Below are 26,008 nucleotides of genomic sequence, written 5' to 3'. Positions count from 1 at the left end.
ATTTCATCTTTCCAAATTAAAACAAATGCATTCATTTGTAGTAAAATTCCGACAGCGCTTGCATATAAAGTATTATATCATGGTTGATACGATACTTCAAACCTTACGTTTTTCATTGATATAGGTTTGCCTTTTTATGGAATTTGTTGAACTAACGGTTTTACGTAGAAATCATGCAATTCAACGGACGTCATCATGAGTCTTTTAGTCGTTATTGAATGGCTGCATTCCGAACCGTCAAGGATTTGTTCCCCATGTCGGAGCCACAATCCATGTTGTTTTCCTTCTATGATGATATCATTCAATTTGTAATTAAGTTAAGCACCACTAAAAGTGCCACAATTTTAACACAAGCTGCAGCCTACCCTAGTAAAAAACCTGACGTAACCTTTTTATTTTTCGGTAGGACTTTCTCAGTCTTTAGTTTTCTATGTACTGTTTCTTTTTTTTTTTTCGTTTTCCTCCTTTTACTGCCATAGTGCTGTTGGGTTTTCTCTGATTTATATAAATTTCCTTTTAGAATCTTCCAATTTCTTGTTTACAATCCAAATTGTTACAATAATTCACCACCAAGTAGTAAATAATCAACAATAAATTAACTAATGATGTCATTATCGTCTTCTACATGGCTTTATTATTGGAATAAAAGGTGAACGTCCAATCTGCTAAATCGGTCGTATCTCTGATTAGTTGAGATAGACATGTTTTTTGTTTATCTTAATTGTGTTAAATACATAAAATCATGAGAGAAGCTACTACAGAAACAACATTACTGACAAAACCTTAAAATAAATCAAGAAGGGATATAGTTACGATACTGTTGTCGGTCATTAAATAGTTATCAAAGGTACCAGGATTATATTTTTGTATTAAATATTGGTTATTTTTGGCGTTAATATTGATTCACTTTGAAATATAGGGTCTTTGCATCGGAACTAAAAACATTTATCCAAAAACCAGTTGTTGGCATGACACGGATTATGTTCTTCTCATTTGTTATGATGGTATGATACTAAACCCCTAATGGAAAGAATTGTGCCTGATATTCATATGATGAAATCATAATCTTTCAATCAGTTTAACTGAAGTCTGGAGCTGGCATGTCAGTTAACTGCTAGCAGTCTGTTGTTATTAATGTATTATTGTCATTTTGTTTATTTTCTTTTGTTACATCTTCTGACATCAGACTCGGGACTTCTCTTGAATGGAATTTTAAATGTGCGTATTGTTATGCATTTACTTTTCTACATTGGTTAAGAGGTATAGGGAGAGGGTTGAGATCTCATAAACATGTTTAACCCCGCCGCATGTCCCAAGTCAGGAGCCTCAGGCCTTCGTTAATCTTGTATTTTTTTAATTTTAGTTTCCTGTGTTCAATTTGGAAATTAGTATGGCTATCATTATCACTGAACTAGTATATATTTGTTTAGGGGCCAGTTGAACGACGCCTCCGGTTGCGGGAATTTCTCGCTACATTGAAGACCTCTTGGTGACCTTCTGCTGTTGTTTTTTAAATGGTCGGGTTGTTGACTCTTTGACACATTCCCCATTTTCATTCTCAATTTTATTACTTGTATGTTTTTATCTAATTATGTCTTACATGTTTACTCGGCTAATAAATATTTCCGAAAGACAGCATTGTGAATATCAAAGGTTTGATTATTTATAAATTATTTTAACATTTAAAAACGTTAGCAGTTATCATCGCTTTTGCAATAGTTTCAACATGTTTGATATAGCAACTAATTTACATACAGTTTAAACAAAGTTGGCAAGTTGTTGAAATCTCCATTTCTTAATTCTGTAATATTACTTCCAGTGATAACACTAACAAAGAAACAAATACTTGTTAGCAAATTAAAATACATCCAGAATTGCGCCTTAAAAAACAAAAACAAATAGTTTCAACAAATATGATAAACAAATACGTTTATTTATTAGTGAATAGTTCAAAACTTTGATTCAAACTTCCTCAGTCAATTCGGATGATTTAAATATTCTATAAGATCCTTGTTGGTAACAATTGTCTTCATGTTTTGGGATATGTTCCTTACTTCGTAACTACAATCCAATTCCCTTTCATAAATGTGGCATACCGAGTTGGACTATTTACCGGATTTGTTATCTCATAAGCAACATGACCGGTGCTACATGCGGAGCAGGATCTGTTTACCCTTCCGGAGCACCTGATATCACCCCTAGTTTTCGGAGGGGTTCGTGTTGTTAATTTTTTAGTTGTCTATGTTGTTTCATGTGTACTATTGTTTTTTTGTTTGTCTTTTTCATTTTTAGCCATGGTGATGTTAGTTTATTTTTGATTTATGACTTTGACTGTCCCTTTTGGTATCTTTCGTTTATACTTCTTTTATACTTGTTTGGCTTTCTAACTCTTGTGATCTTAGTATCACTGATGAGTCTTCTGTAGACGAAACGCACGTCTGCAGTATCAAATTATTAGCCTGGTACCTTTGATAAATATGGTAACAGCAATTGTCTCCAAAAAAGAAGATATAGCACATTGATTGACACAATCACTTACATCTCGTAAACTTCATATGGAATTTCGTTAGGAACTTCTGTGACGTCTGAACATGTAACGTAGTTAGATATAAAATTCTCAATATGAGGACCCCTGCATTCGCATTGGCAAAAACATAGAGATTTTAAACACGTCATATTTTTTCTTTGGCAGGCAACCTCTTCTTCCTCCTCACAACAATTAGATAGTTTAATCATACATAAACCAATGAAAACTGTCAATCGAAGAATATCTTTATAGTCCATATCTAGAAAAGAAAGTCCAAATAAATAAATAATGTAAAACTAAAAAAAATCTTTAAAAACTTGACCGTTTACCGTACAAAAAATGTAGTACATATTATATCAGGGGCACGGTCCTAGATAATCGTTGTTAATAATTAATGTAAATTATGAGTCATGTTTTCCGCCTAGAATGGGTGTGTGTCTACCTATGTGCCGGTAGAGCAGCTAGTTGACTTCTTGTCTACAAGGGTACCATACACTCAGAGGCCAGTGCGACAGTACGGATGTGATAGAAAGATACTTGTGTCTCTCATATGGCGATTGTGTACCAATTTCTAGATATAAATCAATCTCTTCCCACAAAAGATATTTTCTACAAGAGATCTTATAAATAGATTCTAATATGAGTAATAGACATGTTCAATAAAGCCGATGCCGATACTGATATCAAACCGATACCGAAATGAAATCGAATTCATAAGGAAGTCATAAAAGACACAAGAAAGAAAACAGAATATATCCAGAATGGTTCTCTTGGTCGTTACAAGGACGCGATACCTTAAAGGTTGATGGATGCGATTGGAATACACGAGATATAACCGTTTCCAGGTGATTGTTATTTACTTGGTGATACAGTGAAACCTGTCCAAACCGAACACCCACGGGACTTTGCGTTTTGTTCGGTTTTCACAGGTGTTCGGATTGAAGAGGTAAACGGAAGTCGACACCAAAATAATGTTGGCATTTACAATTACTGACAAGGGACAATAGGTGTACCAACAGACGACAGTTTATTTATGTGTTATTTATGTGTTGATTTAGATGTAAATGTAAAAATAAAAGAAGATAAAGATAGACGTATTGCTACAGTTTTGTTTACAAATCAAACGCCACTCCGTCAATCGAGCTCGTCGTTGGAAGATGTCCGACGTGGGGCGACTTTGCTTTATATAATTATTTTCTCATCCGTTAATTCACTGACCAATTCAGATTCACAGTCACTTTCAAATGACGATTCCGTATTTAAATCGGGAACGTCATTGTACACATGAGTTCTCGGACTGAACTGGTCACCCGCTGATTCATACTTCGGCACACGATAACAGTGTAACAAAAGCAGGGATCCAGTTTATTCTCGGTATTTATCGTTTCTAAATAGCCAACGGAAGTTTTCGGGAGCATTCCAATCAAATATATACGGCCTCTAAAGGGAATTCAGCAATCGAAATCCATTGACGTTGTTGTGTTGCACGACTTCTTAATCCAGTGAAAGGCTTTTAAACTATTATTTAATTAAACAGTTTAGCTACAGAATGGCAGTTACGAGTTTTTGGCCTTAATTATTTGAGTAAAGTGCATTTAATTAATCTGAGGGAAAGTTCGTGTCATTATCGGCGATGGGGGTACCTGACCAGTTCAAAGTTTATTTACCATAAAATCACTTTATACATGGACACAGACATGCTAATTAGTTTGTAATAACAACTCACAAGTTCATTAAACCTCAAATACCCTCGGGAATACTCTGACATCCTGTGTTTGTTTAATTAAATCATGCAAATAATTAATAATATTGTTTTGTGTTGATTGGTATTGATCGATTTTGACAGGTCATTTTTAGATACAAATTCAATAACGAGCCTTCAAAAAGCGTTCGGAGTTCGGTGTTGACAGGATTCGGTTTATTCGGGTTACATTTACGTTAATTGATAGGGAAATTTTGTGGGACTTTGAAAATTGTTCGGTTTAAACTGAAATTCGGTTTTTATCAGGGTTCGGTTTACCCAGGTTTCACTGTACCATATATACATCTGAACATGATATTGCGACACCAAATACTGGAAAGGAGCAACGCAATCAAAATTCTATAATCCGCGATTAACACAAATTCGTCAATGAAAAGATTCGTACAAGAGTTTATGTTGCACATTTCATACGTCGAATGGAAAATTATAAAATAAAAGGATCTCTTCATAGATATAATTGGGACGATATTGTACCTGTTATAAAACTATGTGCAGCTGATTCCCTACGGGGAAACACACTTCATGAGTAATGTACTTCATTTATAAATTGTATCACCATCTTAAATTGCATAGTACTTGTATTAGTGTATTCAATAATGGTTGAATTTAATTTTGCTTTGTTTAAAGATTAATGTGAATTGATGAATTGAAGCAACTATCCTTCTTCAAATAATATAATGGAGTAAGGGACGATATCGAAAAATTAATGAAGGAAAAAAAACCTAATCAAAATAGTTTTTGGGTGTGGGAGTGAGGTTAACATTGCTGCAAGTTTTGTTTAATTGACATCGATTTTATATTTATCCTTATTTGTCAATCAATTTTTTCCAAATAAAGTTTAGAGGAACAAGGGAGGTCAGTGAATTTTTTAATCATTTTATCCTTCATTGAACTCTTGATGCCGTCCCTAAAAGGGCTGAGTTAATTTAACATTGTAAACATTTAACATTCATCTCATAACTATTATTAGTTTCAATATCAGTTTTGATATCGGTATCGGCTTATGGTGATCATGTTTAGTACACCGATTACGCAGTCTATAAGTTTGTCATTATGAATGATATGTAAGGTTTTTATCTATCATTTTCTACTTGTAACATAAACGCTGACATTGTTTTTAAAAAAGAAATCAAGATTGTATCAACTTATTCATTTATTCATAAAATTTACATATTTCAAAAATTTAAGAACTTGACTTTTCCGCAATTTCATGGACCAAGTACCAAGAATAATGACTGTAATAATACCCCCTTTTGTGGCGAAAACACGGCTTATGAAAATACAAAACAAATTAATAATACATTAAACATTGAATAATTCAGTATTCTAAAATAAATTTTGTTCATATAAAAAGTTAAATCACAATATACTGAACAAAGAGGAAAATCCAATCGGAAATTCAATAATCGCATGGCCAAATCGAATAAAAAAACACATCAAAAAAGAATGGACAAGAACTCTCATATTCCTGACTTGGTACAGGCATTGAAAATGCAGAAAATGGTGGATTAAACATGGATTTATAGCGCTGACCCTCTCACTTTGATTACAGTGTTATCAAACTAGAATTATTAGTATACATCAAAATAAAATTATAAGTATACTTTTCCGGTCAATAAATTTGTTTTACAAGTTCATGTAAGTTATTTCAAATACTTTGTGAATGTTAAACCTTGATACTGATTTTTTTTCTAAAATTTAGTTTTTTGGAGAAAATCTGCAAAATTTGTATTCAAATAAACACAAAAACACAAAAAATGGAGTTAATTGTCCATGTTAAAAGCACCCTTTACTTTTATGCAATTAAGTTTTTGTTATAACAGGAATTCATTCTAGTGTCAAAAACACTTTTCTGTATTGTGTAAAGGCTTCCTAGTTATACAGTTGTTCACTAGCAAAAGACTCATCAAGTGACGCTCGAATCACAAAAAGTAAAAAAGGCCAAATTAAGTACAAAGCTGAAGAGCATTAATGCATTCCTTTCCGAGTTCAAAATCTCTATTACTTCTATAGAATATAACAGGCAGTGACAACATAATGCGTCTTATGTTATATTATCCTATGAAAGTATTTTAAAAATAAAATCATAACATGGATATGAATTCTCAAAATTTGAAAAAAAGAACACATATCATTTTGAATACCAAGGATAAAAGGGTTAACTAAAAATAATTAACAGCAACATAGAAGAGCTGACTACTCGGCTTGTGATACCCTGGGGCTGAAACCATTACCACTAGTAGTATCGACCAAGTGGTTGCATATAACTCTTCCTTAATTCCTTTAATTGTTGATGTATTTATTATTTTTTGTATTCCTGTAATTGTTGATGTGTTTCCCTCGGCTTTAGTTAGTAACCTGGATTTGGAGTGGCGCCACACTTTGACGCTGCGAAAGAAACTTCTTGATCAAATATGTTGCTGGTTTTTTTCCGTTGTTTGTTGTTATGTTAGTACACACCCGATGATAAGTCTAAAACGGTTTGTCACATTCGGGAAAATATCGATTCATCTTTAAAAAATATCAAATATATTTATTCATTAACATAGTTTCACCTCAAATCGTTTTATAATGGATACGTTAACGTAACATCGGCTTAAACTTCAGAAAAGTTTAATAATTTTCATCACAGAATCGATCTGGTTAAAGTAAATTTTCAAATATCACTCTTTCGATTTTTTGTCTTATTTAGGGACTTTCCGTTTTGAATTGTTCTCGAAGTTTAGTAATTTTATGATTTTACATTTTGTGTTAATAATGTTGGAATTAGTGTTCTGTTCTTATCTTAATGATATGTTCGAGGTGTGTTGCCATTTTTACAGACATAGATGATCTGTCTTACTGTTAAAAGCATTTTCATTGAACAACATATTCCTGAATATTCCAGTCAAAATAATATCAACTACTGTGGTAATTTCAATATATTAATATTATGTAATGTAACACTCAAAACAAAGTTCTCTTATAAATCTATTGTATTATCTTGTTATATTATCTGCCCCATATTAAAGCCAAGATTAATATGATCTTGACAAGATAAATTATGTGTCAGCTAACATTTGTATTACAAAATTGTATTACCTGAATATTAAAAGAATTTGTTGACTGATGTATTGATGCACAACTTGGGATTTTAAAGTGCAGAATCATTGTTAGCGAATAGTATTATCGCAGCAATAATAGTGCAAGTCAGATCTTCCTCTCAGACGACATTTGAGATCTCCTGGTCACATTAAAGCGGCTCGGTTGTTTTACTTAATACTTGATTTTGAAATATCAGATGTGCACATTTCGAGAGTACAAGGTCATTCATACGTTAGAGTTGTCAAGTAGATACAGTTTTTATCATATTAACGAATGTATTTTTTTTCCCAAAACTGTTCTGTTTGTTTTAATATTTTCAACTATGCCACACAAGGAGGGACAACTCAAATATAAGGGAAGATAGTTGAAATAAAGTTACTAACATAAAACGTGTAAGAAATTTGCTTATTATATTATGGTCAATTATGTCATCGTACCAAAGTCTTTAGCTCACTAGACCCTAAAGTCTCCCTTGAGAGCATATGCCATCTCTTTGCTTCTGTCGTCCTCCGTCGTCTATCGTCGTCGTCTGTCGTGGTCGACTTGAGCTATTTCAAGAATCATCTCCTCTGAAACTACTGGGCCAAATGCCTAAAAACTTTAATTGAATGCTCCTTAAGAGGCTGATTTTTCAAGTTTTAAAAAGTATAGGTGTTGTATCTATTGTTTTTAAATTGAATTTGAAGTTTTGATTCATTAAACTATATTGCTGCCATTGCTCAAAAAAGAACAAAGGATAAGCCCTGAAATTTGAAACTGGTTACAGCAAAAAAGCTTCAACATTTTATGTGACCATAGTTATCAATTGGCCTTCTGTTTAGTTTTTTTAGCCAGACTACGGCTGATTGAGTTTCAGAGCATTACGTATAAATTGTGTATTCTATGTTCTTGTAAGTCTAAAACATAATGGCTATGACTATAATGGAAAACAGAGGTAAAATGAATGTTGTTTTGGTTTTGAAGAAAATATGACAGAGATAAAACATTTAAATGGATTTTTTTAGACAACCATTAATACATATTGAAAAGCAAAAATAATCATTGGTGAGATAGTTACAGCAAAAGGTTACAGGTAATATATCCAGGCTGTTGATATCCTTTTGTTCTTTTTCTTATCAGAAAGGATATTTTCATCTCAAATATTTTTAGTTAATGTTTTATGACACAAAATCAGGTTTTCCTTGCATTATTTATACAAATCTGACAATTTGTCATAATCTGTAGCGTGGAAATAAGCCTGGTGACCCATACTTTTTATTGTATTTTTAAAAAAAGCAAGGTATGCACTACATTTTGACAAATTATTAAAAAATCTGAAGATTTCATGATAGACCCCCAGCCACCTTCAAACAGATCTTAATCGACTGACCATTACAATCATAGACCACAACACTGCTTGGTACAGGGCGGATAGACTCACTTGAGACAGATTTGTTTTAAGAAAATTAAAAACCTAATGGGATAAATAAAAAAGGTGTAGTTTGAATTCGCGCAGTGCTTTTAATATGGGTTGTATCACATATGACTACACAGTCTCTGTCGCATTTGTTTTTACCTTTGTCAACTCTAAAATAAAATTAATTATACCAGGTTAAATTACAGGGTTCTGTTCTTCTGTGAGGGATGTACAAATACGCAGTAACGTTCAATTATTCAACCTTTAAGTTATTCAAAATGTATCATAACAAAATACATAAAGTATGAAAATGGAATCACATGTCGTATGTCTATCTCTATATTCGCCTCTGTGACAAAATAACACTACGACTATTTAATGTGGTTGTGTGGTAAAGCGCGCTTAACATTAGGCTAAGCGATTGGTGCTGTTATGTATCAAAGGTTTGAGTCCGAATCCCAATGATGAACAAACATTTTTCAGCATAAAAATCTAATTCTAACACTGTTGTTTGGAATTTTTAGACATATATGTATAAATTTAATAATTAGATAATGGTTAAGTTATTACACCGTGGCTGCGTATGTATCTATCACATATTAACAGCCCTGCGATTAAAACTGGCAATAACACCATGGCCTCGAATTTATACTTCTAACCCATACTAATAGTACCCTGAAATGTAAACTGGTGTCATTCTAGAGTTGACAAAGGCAGAGGAATAGCAACAAAGACAGCGTAGTAATAGAACTTATTCTGAAATGATCTGATACTTTTGTTGCTCTCCTTATATTTTTCTATTCATTATTTAAATAAAATAATCATTTTTATGATGTTTCGTCAAAGAAAAATACGAAGAGAAGTTGGCTTACTTGTCGTAAAATCTAATTCTAATACTGTGGGGTGTAATTTTCAGACTTATAAATACATATATTTTTTAAAATTTTATTTGTTTGGCAAAGGTTAAGAAATAACACCGTGGATGCGAATGTTTCTATCTCGAATGAACAGCATCCTGCGACTTAAACTGGTAATAACACTTTAGCTGCCTTTTTATATATCTATTCCAGATGAACAGCACTTTGTGATTCAAACTGGTAATAACTTCATATTTGCCTATTTAAGCATCTATCCCAAATGAATAGCAACCTGCGATTTAAAGTGTTAATAACACTATGGCTGCCTATTTATGCATATATCCCAAATGATCAGCATCCTGTGATTTAAACAGTTTATAACACCATGGCTGCCAATTTATGCATTTATCCAAAATTAATAGTACCCTGCAATTTAAACTGGTAATTAAACCATGGCTGCCTAGTTATGCATCTATCTCAAAATTAACAGCATCCTGCGATTTAAACATTTTATAACACCATGGCTGCCTATTTATGCATTTATCTAAAAATAATAGTACCCTGCAATTTAAACTGGTATTTAAACAATGGCTGCCTATTAATGCATCTATCCCAAATGAATAACACCCTACGATTTAAAGTGGTACTAAAACCATGACTGCCTATGTATGCATTTATCTCAAATGAACAGCATCCTGCAATTCAAACTGGTCAGAACACCATGGTTATCTTTTGATGCATCTATCCCATATTAATAGCACCATACGGTTTAAACTGGTGTCATTCTAGAGTTGATAAAATTAGAAGAATAGCATCAAAGACAGCGTAGTAATAAAACTTACTCTGAAATGATCTGATACTTTTGTACCTATCCTTATATTTTAATTTATATTAATTATATATACTATATAACTATTTTTATAAAGTTTGGTCAAAGAAAAAATGAAGAGAAATTGACCTACCTTTCGTTATACACCGTTTCAAATTTTGAATACAAATGAAAATAACTAGTAACAAATTGATGTTGCATTAATTTGATACCATTCGATGGTTGACTGCGTTTATTTAATTTGTTATGACACACATTCCAATTTATAATTTATTTCAATTATTCTCACAGTGTCGTAAGTATCGGTACATATCTTATAACATGTGCACTTAAGATTTAATACCTATTTTATTTATAGACAATTTCAACTTTTTACACTGAATATAGAATAGCCAAATCATGCCATCGTGTTTGTAAACAAAAACATTAATGAGTGATTAAGATGAATAGATCATCTCTGAGATAAAGTTGATTAAAGGCAATATGATTGCTGAATTGTTTAATAAAGTCTCACAAACAAAGTTTGGAGACCTACATGTTTTTCTTTGCTTTGTTTTTATCATTATTATTGTGGTACCCTCAACATATTGTTGGTCCTTGTTGCATGTTCCCCTTATTTTTACGCTAAAACATTTTTTTTTTAACTCAATGTTTGTTACTTTCGTCTTATTTGTAATTTGTTCTTTTTTGATGGCATAAGTCGAAGTTCCCTGGACATTTGGTTGAGTAAAAAATGGTTAACTAAACCCAAAACAAATTTTTTCATTTCTTTTTTCATCTTTTGGAAAATGTTGATTGTGTTTTATTTCGACTGCTCTATACTGTTTGTATCCAACGCAATCATAATGTTGGTTTTTAATTTAGACATACGTTTTTTCGGTTTGGTTTGTATCATATTTACTTTCGGGTTTTATGATTCGTTTATCCTAATTCGACTCTTTAAAATCAAATGATATCCTTAATTTAGGTAAATTATATGTCCTTCCGAATCCCGTTCTATTACTACCTTCATTAAAGAGACATTAATTAATGAATGGTTTTTACTACTGAAACGGTCATTTTGAACTGAACAACTCTTTAATTCGCAAAGACAAATGACGAGACTTTTTATAATAGTTTAGTATACTGGCGACTATGGATGATCTAGAACCGTTCAATCCTGATTTCATTATGCAATGGTTGCAAAGATCCGACAATCTAAACCAGATCTACAATACACAATTAGATACACAGCATGACTATTGGACTAAAGCAGTGCAATATGGGTGTATTAACCAAGGGATTTATATGATACTTGACAATAAATAATTTCAAGGGACGCCGGGACGGTGTTTACAATTGTAAGATTTCCAATTCATATGAAGTAGTTGTAGAACAATTTGTTTTAGTGCCAGGCATTTTTTAATTCTGATCATTATGATAGTGTATGTTTATATACAAAAGATATATCTAAAATGATAAATAGTGTTTAAGGTGATTTTCCATCAAGTTAGCAAAATTTGATGCAGGAATGCAGATATTTAATGTGAATTTTCATTTATAAGAACTAATTTATAAGAATATAACTTATAAATATTAATATTTTTTACAAATGTTAACTTTTTTTTTTTTTTTAATTGGCATTTTTAAGGGGAGGTAACGTTAAAACAGTACATTTTCTTAAGGATTCTACATGGAATTTTCCTATGTTGTATTTTAGCCGGAAAAAACGTACGGTGACCCTATCTTTTCTTTTGATATTCTCAAAGCAGTGTCTGAAAGCTATCTTTTCCTAAAGTATTTAACAATTCTATCATTTTGATTAGTTTCTAATCATAAAATTGTGTTGTTTTCCAGTATAATCCATACAAAATGTTTTTTTCGACATGTATCAATACAAATTCTATCATTTTATTTTAGACTCCCATACCACCTTAAGAACATACCACCTACAAGTGAATTTAACATTATAATAAAAAATATAGCATATAGATTAATTTAAATGCATACAACTTGTGCAATTTGTTGACAATACTAGTGTTACAAAAAGTATGAAGAAATCATGGGGAAATCATTATCGTCCATGTGAATGGTAACTTAATGGTAGCATTTAATGGCCAATTATTGACTTTGCAGCAGTGAAACGTTAATTTGCCATAACACGGATACAAGATCATTTTGCGAGCTAGATAAAAACGAACATATTTTAAGAAAACAAAAAAGAATAAAGTACAACAGAAACAAAATGCACGTTTATTATTTGACATTGTTATGTATTGTGACTGTGAACAAGAATATGATAAGACTTAATTATTTGTAATGTTAAGTAAGCATTTCCTTTTTGTTATATTAAAAATAAACATGTTAAGAGATTAACATGTACGACTTACAATAAGAAGAAAAGAGTAATAAAAATTATAGAAGAACAATGCAAATAAAAAAAAAATGCAAAAAAAAAAAAAACGTTGGCATTCAACAGAGACAGTAAAAACTGTAAAGGGATAACATGTGGTACACACATTTTACGTAGAAAAATGTGGATTTAATGTAACAATTTCGTTATGAATTAAGAAGACAGTAATGAATCTCATTTATTGATCAAGGAAAGAAAAATCAATGTAATTAACAATAACTATATAGTACTGAGGAAATCGCCTGAAATCAAAGAGAAACTTGACTAGATCATTAACAGGGTTGGCCACATCTGCTATGAATAAACCGGACTCAATGCGAATTAATATTACGTCAAAATGAAAATGTCAAAAGTATAATCTCAGATCAGACGACTATATAGTTCCCTTAAATACTAAGACCATAACAATATGTTAGATCAGACACCGAGACAATCTTCCAACACGTACGGAAGTGGATCATCGGACGATATGACTTGAATTGTAACTTTATGCAGACTTATCAATACTATTTTGACACGCTTAGATAATATATATGTACTGCCTGAGCGAGTCAAGACCTCATATCAAAGATACCATAACCTAGCTATAGCATGCCTTCACACTAACTGTTTAAACCGACATTAGACCTGTATATTCATTTTTAAATATTTGTATTTTTATTCATTTTATATTTTGACATGTAATTGGGATAAATAACATGGATAATCACTTTATTAAACCGGCATCACTAAAACAAATCAAATTTAACAATAGCGAAGAAATGTGTTTTATCATAAGTTTATTTTCTTCTTCTTATAGGAAATCCCACCTTTTTCAGAGCACACATGTTTCACAGAAAACTTGCACCATTGGTAAAAACAAATTCACCACTGATGAATCGTGATAAATCATCAGAGTTCTTGATTGACTTTTTTCTTTTATTTCCTCCGTTTTTGGAGCACCCGTATTACAAAGGGACAAAACTAAACTAAACTCGCACCTTTCGAAAGTAAAATTACTACAAACCAGCGTCACTGAGAAATGGTATTATCATTAGTGTTATAGGTTTTCTTATTATTCTCTGAGTAATTTCTCCCGCTCTAGGAGCACCTTTGTAACACTGAGAAAAAAAAACACTAATCGGACATCCAAAATCCCTTGAAAAGAACTGGTAAACTGATCAAATCAATGAAAATAATACATCAGTTATCAAAACACGAACCCAACTTGTATGTCATCAAACACATTTTAGGTAGTCTTTATAGCAGTAGCATCCCACATTAATATTCGTTAAGAGTGATAAAGTACTGACCAAACGGACACAACTTGATAAGCACTTCTAGTATCTTGATGTCGAATATCACGAAAAGAGAAATAAAACAGTTATTTGAGACGCTCACATCAATTTGTTACGGTAACAATAAAATGTGTTTAAAGATTTCAGTCATCCTGTCACATCATCTTATTGGGACGTTTTATTTTCTTCATCTGACAACATGCTAGCTAAACCTCACGACACAGTTAGTATCATTTTGAGGTTTTACTGTTGTTTTTAAGGATACAAAATATTGCAACTGTCAAAGGAGTCTTTTAGTCAAATTCCATTGTTCTTTATACACGTGTCTACCTTTTGCCTAACGAAATTTTGATTGAAACTGCTCTACAAAATGTTTTTGTGAATTAATTTGTTCAGCTGTTGGAATTCAAACCAAATATATAAATGCTGAGGGGTTTCTTTTTGTTTTATTTAGTCAGCTCATATGAACCACAATTATAATATTACATTTGACTTAAATCCACCTACCTTGTTGGCATTGTAGAATTATATCTGTCTGCAAAATAATGGTATATCAATTGTCAATTATTGAAAAAAAATGAATATAAAACATTAACTTTAATGCGTCCGAAGAGTTTACTGGTTAACCTTAAAAAAACACGCTGAAAGCCGAATAGTTGAAAGCAATAGATATATAAGAACAAAATCAGTTGAAGAGCTTTATAACAACAACAAAAAAAAGCAAAATCCGTTTAAGGTCAATTTTGTATAGGGGAAGGGTTGAGATCTCATAAACATGCCATTTTGCGCCGGTCCTAAGTCAGGAGCCTCTGTTATTTGTTAGTATTGTATTATTTTAAATTTCAGTTTCTTGTGTACAATTTGGAGTTTAGTATGGTGTTCATTATCACTGAACTAGTATATATATTTGTTTATGGGCCAACTGAAGGACGCCTCAGGGAGCGGGAATTTCTCGCTGCATTGAAGACCTGTGACTTTCTTCTGTTGTCTGCTCTATGGTCGGGTTATTGTCTCTTTGACACATTCCTCATTTCCATTTTCAATTTTATTTGCCTGAAATAAGCACTATGCTATTAATTTAGAGTCGTGTGCTATACTGCTTAAAAATAATTATTCGTAGCAATGATCACGAGCGCATTCTTTGTCACGATCTAAAAAGACATGATTCTACAGTCTTGAATCTATGAATTGTACATCTTCAAATTTTTATAACTCAGAAGCCGAATTCGTTCCTTATATGATGAAAATAATTCTGATATTTCGATATATAGATAAGTTGACTCTTCAAAGTTGCTACTGAACTAGTGCACTGATGTAATAATTTGCTAATGATTTGTGTTGTATTAGCTTGTGACTCCTTAGTTCGAAATGCAGTGTTTCTTCTTCCCTGCTGGGTGCTTTAAGTACCATTCTATTTTTATTTGGTGTTTTCATAAAACATTTAAATGATACAAAAAACGAAAATGCTTCGCTTTGCTTCATCACATCAAAGCTGAGTATCTATGCAAACATGTTTACTTGTTTTAACAATGATGTCCTAGACGATTTTAAGCACAAGTCAACAAATACTAAAAGTTGTACTAGCTTGAATTCCACTTCAGTATTTGAATGAAATTCATAATATCTCCTTTAATACATGTTGTCTGATAAGAGACTACGTTTCTAGTATCTTGATGTCGAAGATCGAAAAAAAGAGAAATAAAACAATAATACTTATCTCTTCTGTTTGATATACTTATTCAGCTTTTATTTTACCAACAAATGAACAGCAATATCATGTTTCATATTGCATGTCAGATTTATTTTCGTGAGACTTTTTATTAGAAGTTTAATTTACTGAAAACTCTACCGGCACTCTATAAAATATCAAACCAAGATTCAAAACTTGATTTTTCTTTTTTAAGCGTTATAATGCTTTTTTCTTTACACAAATACTGATACCGTATAATTTCAGCAATTGAAGACTACAATTTGGATATTTTGAGGTATGACGGAAAATGTTCTTTTTTTTCTTGGCATTCTCTAATTTATAGCATAAAATAAATGTTTTTTCCTAAATCTAAACAATCAATGTTTTGAAAGCTGGAAACTAGTAAATTCAAATAAAAATTGGCATTCAAGATGACGATTACTCAACAGCTGGTATCGTAGAGAGTTACCTGACTTTAGCGACAAACTTCTTTTGATAAAAATAATGCTGCAAATAACCACTACGGCTATCCCAACTACTGATGAACATATGGCAATAATCACTGTCACACTGTCTCCTGTAGAAGCTGCTGAAGTATTGGCTTCTGTGGTGCTAATTGAGAATTTATTCTGTTCTAAAACATAGCATAAAGTTAGTGTTTATTTATTTCTAGATTAAATTTACATGTTAAAAAAAAACCCTACATTTGTAATTGTTTAACTTGTCTATTTCATAATTTCAAGATTGTAAGTAAATCATCATAGATATAAGAATGTAACTTTTGAATAAGCACCAGACGCGAGTTTGAAAAGTTACAAAGGCAAAATAAAGTTAAAGAGCATAAGTATAAATTCCACCAGCAGTGTCATTGACCCATTGGTTATAAAAAAAACTCATCAAAGATGCTAGGAAATACTCATAATAGCTCGTCTAAAAACTGTTATTAAAATATATAAAGAATCAAAATGATTGTATTTGCATTATCATTGGTATGAAAAAACATTTCTAGAACCTCTAATATGTGTTCCTTATGTCCGTAAACGCTGTATTTTTCTCTAGATATGATACAAATAGTCAACATTCCAATTAAAGCAAACAATGGTATACATCGTGTCTGAATTTATTTATTTTCATTTGATTTAGCTTCCACCATCAATTATTAATACACCAAAAAGAATTATAAGTCATACCTAAATTAATTTTACAATACACCAACAACCCACAACGTATTTATCTACATTAACTACATACAAGGCTTAATTAGTTATCAAAAGTACCAGGATTATAATTTTATACGCCAGACGCGCGCTTCGTCCACATAAGACTCATCAGTGACGCTCAGATCAAAATAGTTAAAAAGCCAAACAAACACAAAGTTGAAGAGCATTGAGGACCAAAAATTCCCAAAAGTTGTGCCAAATACGGCTAAGGTAATCTACTCCTGAGGTAAGAAAATCCTTAGTTTTTCGAAAAATTCAAAAGTTTTGTAAACAGAAAATTTATAAAAATGACCATATAATTGATATTCATGTCAACACCGAAGTGCTGACTACTAGGCTGGTGATACCCTCGGGGACGAAACGTCCACCAGCAGTGGCATCGACCCAGTGGTGTAAATAGTTATCAAAAGTACCAGGATTATAATTTTATACGCCAGACGCGCGCTTCGTCCACATAAGACTCATCAGTGACGATCAGATCAAAATAGTTAAAAAGCCAAACAAATACAAAGTTAAAGAGCATTGAGGACCCAAAATTCTCAAAAGTTGTGCCAAATACGGCTCAGGTAATCTACTCCTGAGGTAAGAAAATACTTAGTTTTTCGAAAAATTCAAAAGTTTTGTAAACCGAAAATTTATAAAAATGACCATATAATTGATATTCATGTCAACACCGAAGTGCTGACTACTGGGCTGGTGATACCCTGGGGGACGAAACGTCCACCAGCAGTGGCATCGACCCAGTGGTGTAAATAGTTATCAAAAGTACCAGGATTATAATTTTATACGCCAGACGCGCGCTTCGTCCACATAAGACTCATCAGTGACGATCAGATCAAAATAGTTAAAAAGCCAAACAAATACAAAGTTGAAGAGCATTGAGGACCCAAAATTCCCAAAAGTTGTGCCAAATACGGCTCAGGTAATCTACTCCTGAGGTAAGAAAATACTTAGTTTTTCGAAAAATTCAAAAGTTTTGTAAACCGAAAATTTATAAAAATGACCATATAATTGATATTCATGTCAACACCGAAGTGCTGACTACTGGGCTGGTGATACCCTGGGGGACGAAACGTCCACCAGCAGTGGCATCGACCCAGTGGTGTAAATAGTTATCAAAAGTACCAGGATTATAATTTTATACGCCAGGCGCGCGCTTCGTCCACATAAGACTCATCAGTGACGCTCAGATCAAAATAGTTAAAAAGCCAAACAAATACAAAGTTGAAGAGCATTGAGGACCCAAAATTCCCAAAAGTTGTGCCAAATACGGCTAAGGTAATCTACTCCTGGGGTAAGAAAATCCTGAGTTTTTCGAAAAATTCAAAAGTTTTGTAAACAGTCAATTTATAAAAATGACCATATAATTGATATTCATGTCAACACCGAAGTGCTGACTACTGGGCTGGTGATACCCTCGGGGATGAAACGTCCACCAGCAGTGGCATCGACCCAGTGGTGTAAATAGTTATCAAAAGTACCAGGATTATAATTTTATGCGCCAGACGCGCGCTTCGTCCACATAAGACTCATCAGTGACGCTCAGATCAAAATAGTTAAAAAGCCAAACAAATACAAAGTTGAAGAGCATTGAGGACCCAAAATTCCCAAAAGTTGTGCCAAATACGGCTAAGGTAATCTACTCCTGAGGTAAGAAAATACTTAGTTTTTCGAAACATTCAAAAGTTTTGTAAACAGAAAATTTATAAAAATGACCATATAATTGATATTCATGTCAACACCGAAGTGCTGACTACTGGGCTGGTGATACCATCGGGGACGAAACGTCCACCAGCAGTGGCATCGACCCAGTGGTGTAAATAGTTATCAAAAGTACCAGGATTATAATTTAATACGCCAGACGCGCGCTTCGTCCACATAAGACTCATCAGTGACGCTCAGATCAAAATAGTTAAAAAACCAAACAAATACAAAGTTGAAGAGCCAGACAACTTCAATCAACCCATGACTCAGATAATATGTCATGGAGAAGGTACAATATGTGTTTTTGTTAAACCAATAACAAGTGTGCTCAGACTTTGTTTTTTCAGATTATAGCAAACATGTTCTAGATATTGCAAATACCGTGGAATAAAGTTCCGACATACATTTATAATTTCGCACTAAACTAAGTGAACAGTAGTTAACCAGTTTTTGAAGTCTGATCAATAGACAAGGACGAAACATAAAAGTAAACAACGAAAACTTAGAGAACCCGCTGCATTACTTTGCTTCTGTCCTAAGTCCAGTAGTTCTCGTTTCTTGTTTTTTTATACAGATTAAACCGTTGGTTTTCCCGTTTGAATGGTTTCACACTAGTAATTTATTTATCTCTTTATAGTTTGTTGGTCGGTGTGAGCTAATGCTCCGTGTTGAAGACCGTACTTTGACCTATAATGGTTTTCTTTTACAAATTATAACTTGGATGGAGAATTGTCCCATTGGCACTCATTCCACATCTTATATATATTTTGTCATCTACAAAACAGACATTCCATAACGGTAAACAAACGTCCGTTAAATTCTCGTTTGAATAATTTCAATTTTACCACTCCAACCCTTCGTTAAATAGCATTAATTTTGCCACCAAACCTCTCACCCTCTATTAAGGAAACAAATATTGGTAATGCAGGCTCTGAAATATCGTATCAGCTTGGAGATAAATATATACTTTATATACTGTTGAAATGTTGGTACATGTATATTTTGTAACAAAAACTCATAACTACAAGAATTGCTCAATCGAGAGGATTTGTGTACAGATTCTGTGACAATAATCATATACAGGAAAAGATGCATCGCAACAGGCTAAATTGTATCTATGATGTCATTGATTTTAAATCGAATAAGGTAGATACGATCAACATATTCACAACACTTTGAATTATTCCTTGTGAGAACAACTTATTCATAACTTCTGCTACTCGAAAATGAGAATCTAATTTGTGTGTTCCATAGAATTTCCTACGGGTTACCCTAATTGGGTTCATGTTCAGCTAGTAGGAAATTATTACTTTTAAAACTCCAGATACTTTCAAAAGTGTTAACCATGTGATCTATTTTTTTCGACTGTAAATAGACAACATCTGTAATTTATCAACATTTTTACTTCTGTACCCCAATTTCTTTTTTTCATTTTATGTCTGTGTGTTTTGTTCATGCAATGTTGTCAATATAATTGAATTATATATCCATGCTACAAAACCATGTTTGGTGAACTATTGTCTGCACAAGGAAAAACTGTACCAAATAAAGGCAACAGTAGTATACTGCTGTTCGAAATTCATTAATCAATTGAGAAAAAATAAATCCGGGTTATAAACTAAAACTGAGGGACACACATCAAATATAAGTGGATAACAGTTGTTATCTTTTCATTTGATCTGGTTCAGCTGATGACTTTTTCGAAATTTCCAATGAATCTGATATTTTTGTTTATATATTAACGAGTAAAGCTAGCTTCTTTTCTTCCTCCCTATAAGCTTTGAAGTATATCTTACTTGCAATAATGGAAGAAGTCAAGAAAACAAAATTATGAACTAAGTATTACCTTGTTCAATAAGAAATAATTGGTTCACCTCTCCAAAACTGTTTCGAATCACGCAGTTATACAGTCCATACTCAGCTTTGTGTACAGTTAAGTTGCTAACGAAACCTTCTACGTTTACTAAAACACGATGTTGTTTGATTTGTACAATAGAATATGTTGTTGTTTGTAGAAATTTAGTGCCTAAAGCAACTGGTTCATTGTTATAGTACCACTTTGGATCACTTGGAAATGGTATAGAGAAAAACGTGACAGAAAAAATTGTATCGGTGACATCGACTGACGAAGAGTATGATATGACAAAAGGTGATCCTGAAATAGAAAAAAAAGAATGTGCAAGTTTGTTTGTTTCTTTTTTTAACAACATCAATTCACGCATGTTACTCTCAGACCTTGGATAATCACAGATCTGACCCTTGTCGTGGTTGTTTTTCATAACACTGTTATTCTGCGTTTTACGTTGTTCTGCCCAGTAGTAAAAGACTAGATCTTCGAACAAATAAACAGATCAAAATCGTTAGTTGAGTTATTGGCATTATATGAAAATTTCTACCAATATTGTTTATTGCTTTCCTTACATCTTTTGAAATAGTATATTGAATAAATAGAAACTAAAATTAATAAAAGTTATTACGACAACATCTACATTTGGCACCAAACAAGGTTTTTTTTTCGACCACTCTTTATAAGAGTAATTGCCCTTTCATGATAATGTTTGCAATTTGTTTGCATTTTGCCTTTTATGATAAAACTATTGTACATAATATAATTTTCTAATATAAAAAAAATGTCAGCAAGGCGAGATCCACAAACAATTTAAAGTTTGCTGATAGAGTAAGGAGACTGTCACTCTTCATATACATAAGTGTTTATAAAAGAATGTTTCGCGTAAATAAACACCGTTTGTGTGAAATAAAAGACAAAATATAACGATGTTTAGAACAATATTTACCGCTTACGGCCAATGTTGTAGACTTTTCCATTATTGTCTGGCCGAGAATATCTGTTTTCCACCTACAAGTGTAATCACCGGTATCTTGACTATTGCAGAATGGAATAGTCAGAATGTTAGAGGTACCAACATGCCTGCCTTCGAGTGCACGAATAGTTTCTCCAGCGTTCGAGTGAACCCACGGGACTGGGGTGGCGCCGACCAATTCTAAAGTACACTTTAACTCAATGCTATGTGAAGTGTCACAATAGGTCCGTCTTTCTAATTCTAAACTAGCTAAAAAATATTAATAGACAAATAGTTTATATCCTTTCAGCCCTCTTATAGTTCTACAATCTAATTAGTATCAAAAAGTATACCCTATATAAATGTTCATTATTCAGACGCATAACTAAACATTTAGTTGTTGCAAATTTAAAATAAAAAATTTAAAAAAATATTTTTAATATCCATGTATTGCATTAGAGAGGTACATTTATACATCAACAAACGACAACCAACAAATTACAGTCATGACTTGGGACAGACATATACATACAGAATGAGGCGGGGTTAAACATGTTAGCGGGATCCAACCCCTCCCTCACTAACCTTGGACAGTAGTATAACAGTACAAAATTAGAACTATGTTTAGTCTGTTTACTTTTTAGGAATACCAAATGTCATCCTTATGGTTGTGCTGTTTAATATTTCGTTTTCCGAGCAGTTATTTAGTAAACAAGAAAAACTGATGATGTTTTATCTTTCAAAAAGGAAGGAAAATAAGAAAATCATCTCGTATTGTCTTTAGTTTTTAAAAAGTTGTTCACATCCAAATGGATATATATACCTATGATGTTTTTCATTATAAAGCTGAAAAGACATTCATGTTCTTTTTTGGTAAAAACACTTTTATTATCGTGTAACATATTTTATTTGAAAATAAGATTGATAAAACATTTATTAAGGTATTTGTAAATTACCTGGTCCTAAAATAATTTGTTCTATGATTAATCCATATTGATTAGAAATTTTACAAGTGTAAACATCGCTCGGGCGTCTCTTGAAATTATGAATTGTTAAGTTTGATATGAATCCATCAGTCGTTACATCTACATTGTACTGCTTTAGTACAACCGTCATGTTGTTTACGGCTATGGTGTATTGTGGGTCTCCGTTTAAGCTATTGTTTCCTAGTAACCATTGAATATTGAAATCGTATGGAATGGAATAAAACACAACGGACAATATTAAATCATCTCCGTCGTCTTCTGTACGCTGGTTCAATACAATAGGAGGACCTGTAAAAAATACCTTTAAAATTGATATTGATGAAACCACAAATGTTCGCCAATTTTAGTGATACATATATAAAACATGGATGAATGAATGACGTTTTTGTTTGTAGCAGTTCAGTTTTACGTTTGTTCCGTTTTCTCTCTTATAGTGGATAAGTTTCCTTCAGTTTTATTTTGTGACCCGAATTTGGTTCAGTTAAATCGATTTATTACTATTGAACAGCGGTATAGCCTTTATTAAACGTCCAGCGGCAGATTTTATTTTATAAATAAACTCATCATGGATACCAGACTAAATTTAGTATATACATCGACATGCGTTTCGTCTACAAAAGACTCATCAGTGACGCTCGAATCCAAAAGAGTTAAAAAGGCCAAATAAAGTACGACGTTGAAGAGCATAAAGAACCCAAATTCAAAAAACAAAATGCCAAATACAGCTATCATATAGTACAATTGTGAAATGCCTGACAGTATAATAAAGAAAAATGTTGAGACTTTTTAGATTGGTCAGATTTTCTTCAGTACAGTTGCGACTGTGGGTGACTTATAACCGGTCATTCCTGGTTCAACTTATTAATAAGAAAAAGCCTTGCCTTATATCCAATGTGCATTACGTTTTGTACACGCTAGTTCATTGATTAAATAGTTACTTGTAAACTTTCAGTGATAACAAATATTATTCCCTTATCTAACAGTACATACTAGCATTTCCAGGTTTGTACCTCATTTTGAAAGTATTGACAGAGAAGAGATTAAGGAACAAAGAATATTTTCTAAAAATGTTTGAGTGCATACTAATTCTTACGTACCATTGACTAAAAGATGTACAGATCTGTTAATATTTGGCAGCAGAGAATAGTCTGTTGACAGCATACACATGTATTCTCCAGAATCGTCATCATTACAAAATGAAAAATGGAGAGTATGTGTGTCCTCATCAACAAGATCTTTATTCAGTTCCCTTATAAATGTCCCATTACGTGAATGTATCCAACGTATCAAATTAGTTGTTAAGTAGTTATATTCACATGGAAGATCGACGGATTCAGACGCATTGCAATGCTGTGTAGTTGATACATTGTCTAAAATAGATTGATACATAAATAATTCAATTTTGGATGTATAGAGTCTTCTGATTGATTGACGTAGTTTTGTTTATCAGCTCATACACATAATTTAATCATGTGACTGTGGAGACATCAACGTTTTTTATGGTTTACTCAGGTTCAAAATTGAATTAGCAATTTAATTATAAGAAATGACTGTTATATTTTTTCTGTCTATGAAGACATAACTTAAAAGATGTGGTGCACAATGAAAAACCGCGTAGCGGCTTATTTTAAAGTGTTCACCACATTTTTATATTGTTTCGAACAATACGTCATAAAAATTCCGAAAATAAATAATTGAAATAAGATCAATAAAAACAGTGCAGTGGATTTAATAAAATGAATTATATTTTATTTTATTCTCTACTAAAGCAGACAAATGTTTAGTTTTCAATTGCGTTATATATCTTGGGTTGTGCATGTATAGCAGGATATTTCCTTACCGAAGAACTCTTTTCAAGATCATTCTAATCTCACAATTTATGTATGTTAACTTGATTTGTCTTCTTAATCCATTTATGCTATTATAGTATTAAACTACTCTTTCTTCAAAACATTTACTCCTTATCGATTCAGTGTCAGGTTTCTTAAAACAAAATGTTCGGTGCATAGAGATAAACGTTCTTCTCTAACTCTATGGAAATTTATCCCTTTCCGAACCCATTGTATAAAAAAAGTTAATCAACGTGTGGTTGCTGGTGATCTCAAAATATCATTGGATGATTTTGAGGGTCATGACCTTTTTAGCTAACTGAATGAATCAAAATACGATAACAGGTGTTAATGAAATTGACAACTTCGTGCAATGTGAAAGGCACTCGAAGGGGATTTTCGGTTAACAAAAAAAGAAAATGTCTTTTTAATCATTAGAGAAACAGATTCTTACATAGTTACTCGTGGATTATCGGATTTATCCAATCTCGATAGTTAAATTATCAATTTTAAAGTCCTCGCCGAGGCGGCTCGGACTTTAAAATTGATAATTTAACTATCTCGATTGGATAAATCCGATAATCCACTGGTATCAATGTAAGAATCTATATTTATCGTACATACCCATGCAATGAAAGTCGTCAGGGACCAACGCAGACACTTGTTTGTGGTTGTTTGTACATGCACTATATCTCGAAACATTCAACTGCTTATCATGGCGTAAGTAAACTAACCACATCAAGTCACAATCACACTGTGTAAAACCTCCACTAAATTCTCTAAAATAGATATATTACATGCTTCATTTAACGTATATTCAGTATATACATGTCATTCCTTATGTTTGCAGATACTTATATAGTCTTGGCTCTTATGTTTATAAGTTTCAGCGTTCACGAAGTAGGAAATCGAGAAGGCATGTCGGACGAACAGAATTTATAAAACATTTGTTTTTTTATGAATATACCGTTACACATCTTAATGTTTTATGCAAGGGTAAATTGATCTTTAATACATATGTAGTTCAAAAAATAAAAAAGAGTGCAAATTTAAATGTCCTAAAAGGGTGATAATAGGTAACAGTCAATATGAAACAAGAAGGTGTCGTAAGATTAGCAATAACTTGAAATCAACCAGTCCCCGCAAATAAAAAATCAAAACAGTTAAGCTATATACAAATATTTTCATAGACTAGACAGGTAATGGTCTACATGATTACGCATACTAACATTGACAGCGGTACAAGTGCTCTTCAAAATCCGCCAATATTCGCATGAATGATATTTTTCATATTACCAGTATTACAACAATACTGACTATGCGTTGGTGTAACGGTTAAAGCTATTTGTTGGCAAAATCAAATAGTCCTTACAATGTTCAGATTTAGGAATATATGGAAATTTCGTTTTCATAACTTATGCTCACAAAAATATATACCGAAATTTTGAAGCACACACACCACAAATAAAAATGCATCGGCTTCCTCTAAATGTCTTGCAAGAATGTCCAATGTCGAATTTCGCCGCTTTTTTAAAGTAAATTTTCTCAGTTGTGACGTTATTTATTGAAAATTTTGATTTGTTTCGTTCAAAAAACTGCTTTTCTACGGAAGAGTATTTTGGACATTGTAAAAATAAAATTGATTTTTTTTATT

The 26,008-nt window shown here is 32.4% G+C and overlaps 1 protein-coding gene across 1 annotated transcript in view; it reads right to left on the bottom strand.

The window, feature by feature from the left end:
• Positions 1 to 15,969: 15,969 nt before the first annotated feature.
• Positions 15,970 to 26,008, bottom strand: part of LOC134688187 (uncharacterized) — a 297,010-nt gene continuing 286,971 nt past the window's right edge. Inside the window, exons 12-18 of the mRNA XM_063548658.1 lie at positions 24,979 to 25,133; positions 23,623 to 23,895; positions 22,496 to 22,813; positions 21,534 to 21,809; positions 20,585 to 20,893; positions 16,284 to 16,448; positions 15,970 to 15,980 (exon numbers count right to left, since the gene is read on the bottom strand). Coding sequence (XP_063404728.1) covers positions 15,970 to 15,980; positions 16,284 to 16,448; positions 20,585 to 20,893; positions 21,534 to 21,809; positions 22,496 to 22,813; positions 23,623 to 23,895; positions 24,979 to 25,133 — 1,507 coding nt within the window. The remainder of the gene's footprint in view (positions 15,981 to 16,283; positions 16,449 to 20,584; positions 20,894 to 21,533; positions 21,810 to 22,495; positions 22,814 to 23,622; positions 23,896 to 24,978; positions 25,134 to 26,008) is intronic.

The sequence above is a fragment of the Mytilus trossulus genome, chromosome 10 (assembly GCF_036588685.1).
Source record: "Mytilus trossulus isolate FHL-02 chromosome 10, PNRI_Mtr1.1.1.hap1, whole genome shotgun sequence".
Lineage (NCBI taxonomy): Eukaryota > Metazoa > Mollusca > Bivalvia > Mytilida > Mytilidae > Mytilus > Mytilus trossulus.
The sequence above is the reverse complement of the archived record's forward strand: the minus strand, read 5'-3'. Positions and strand labels throughout refer to the sequence as shown.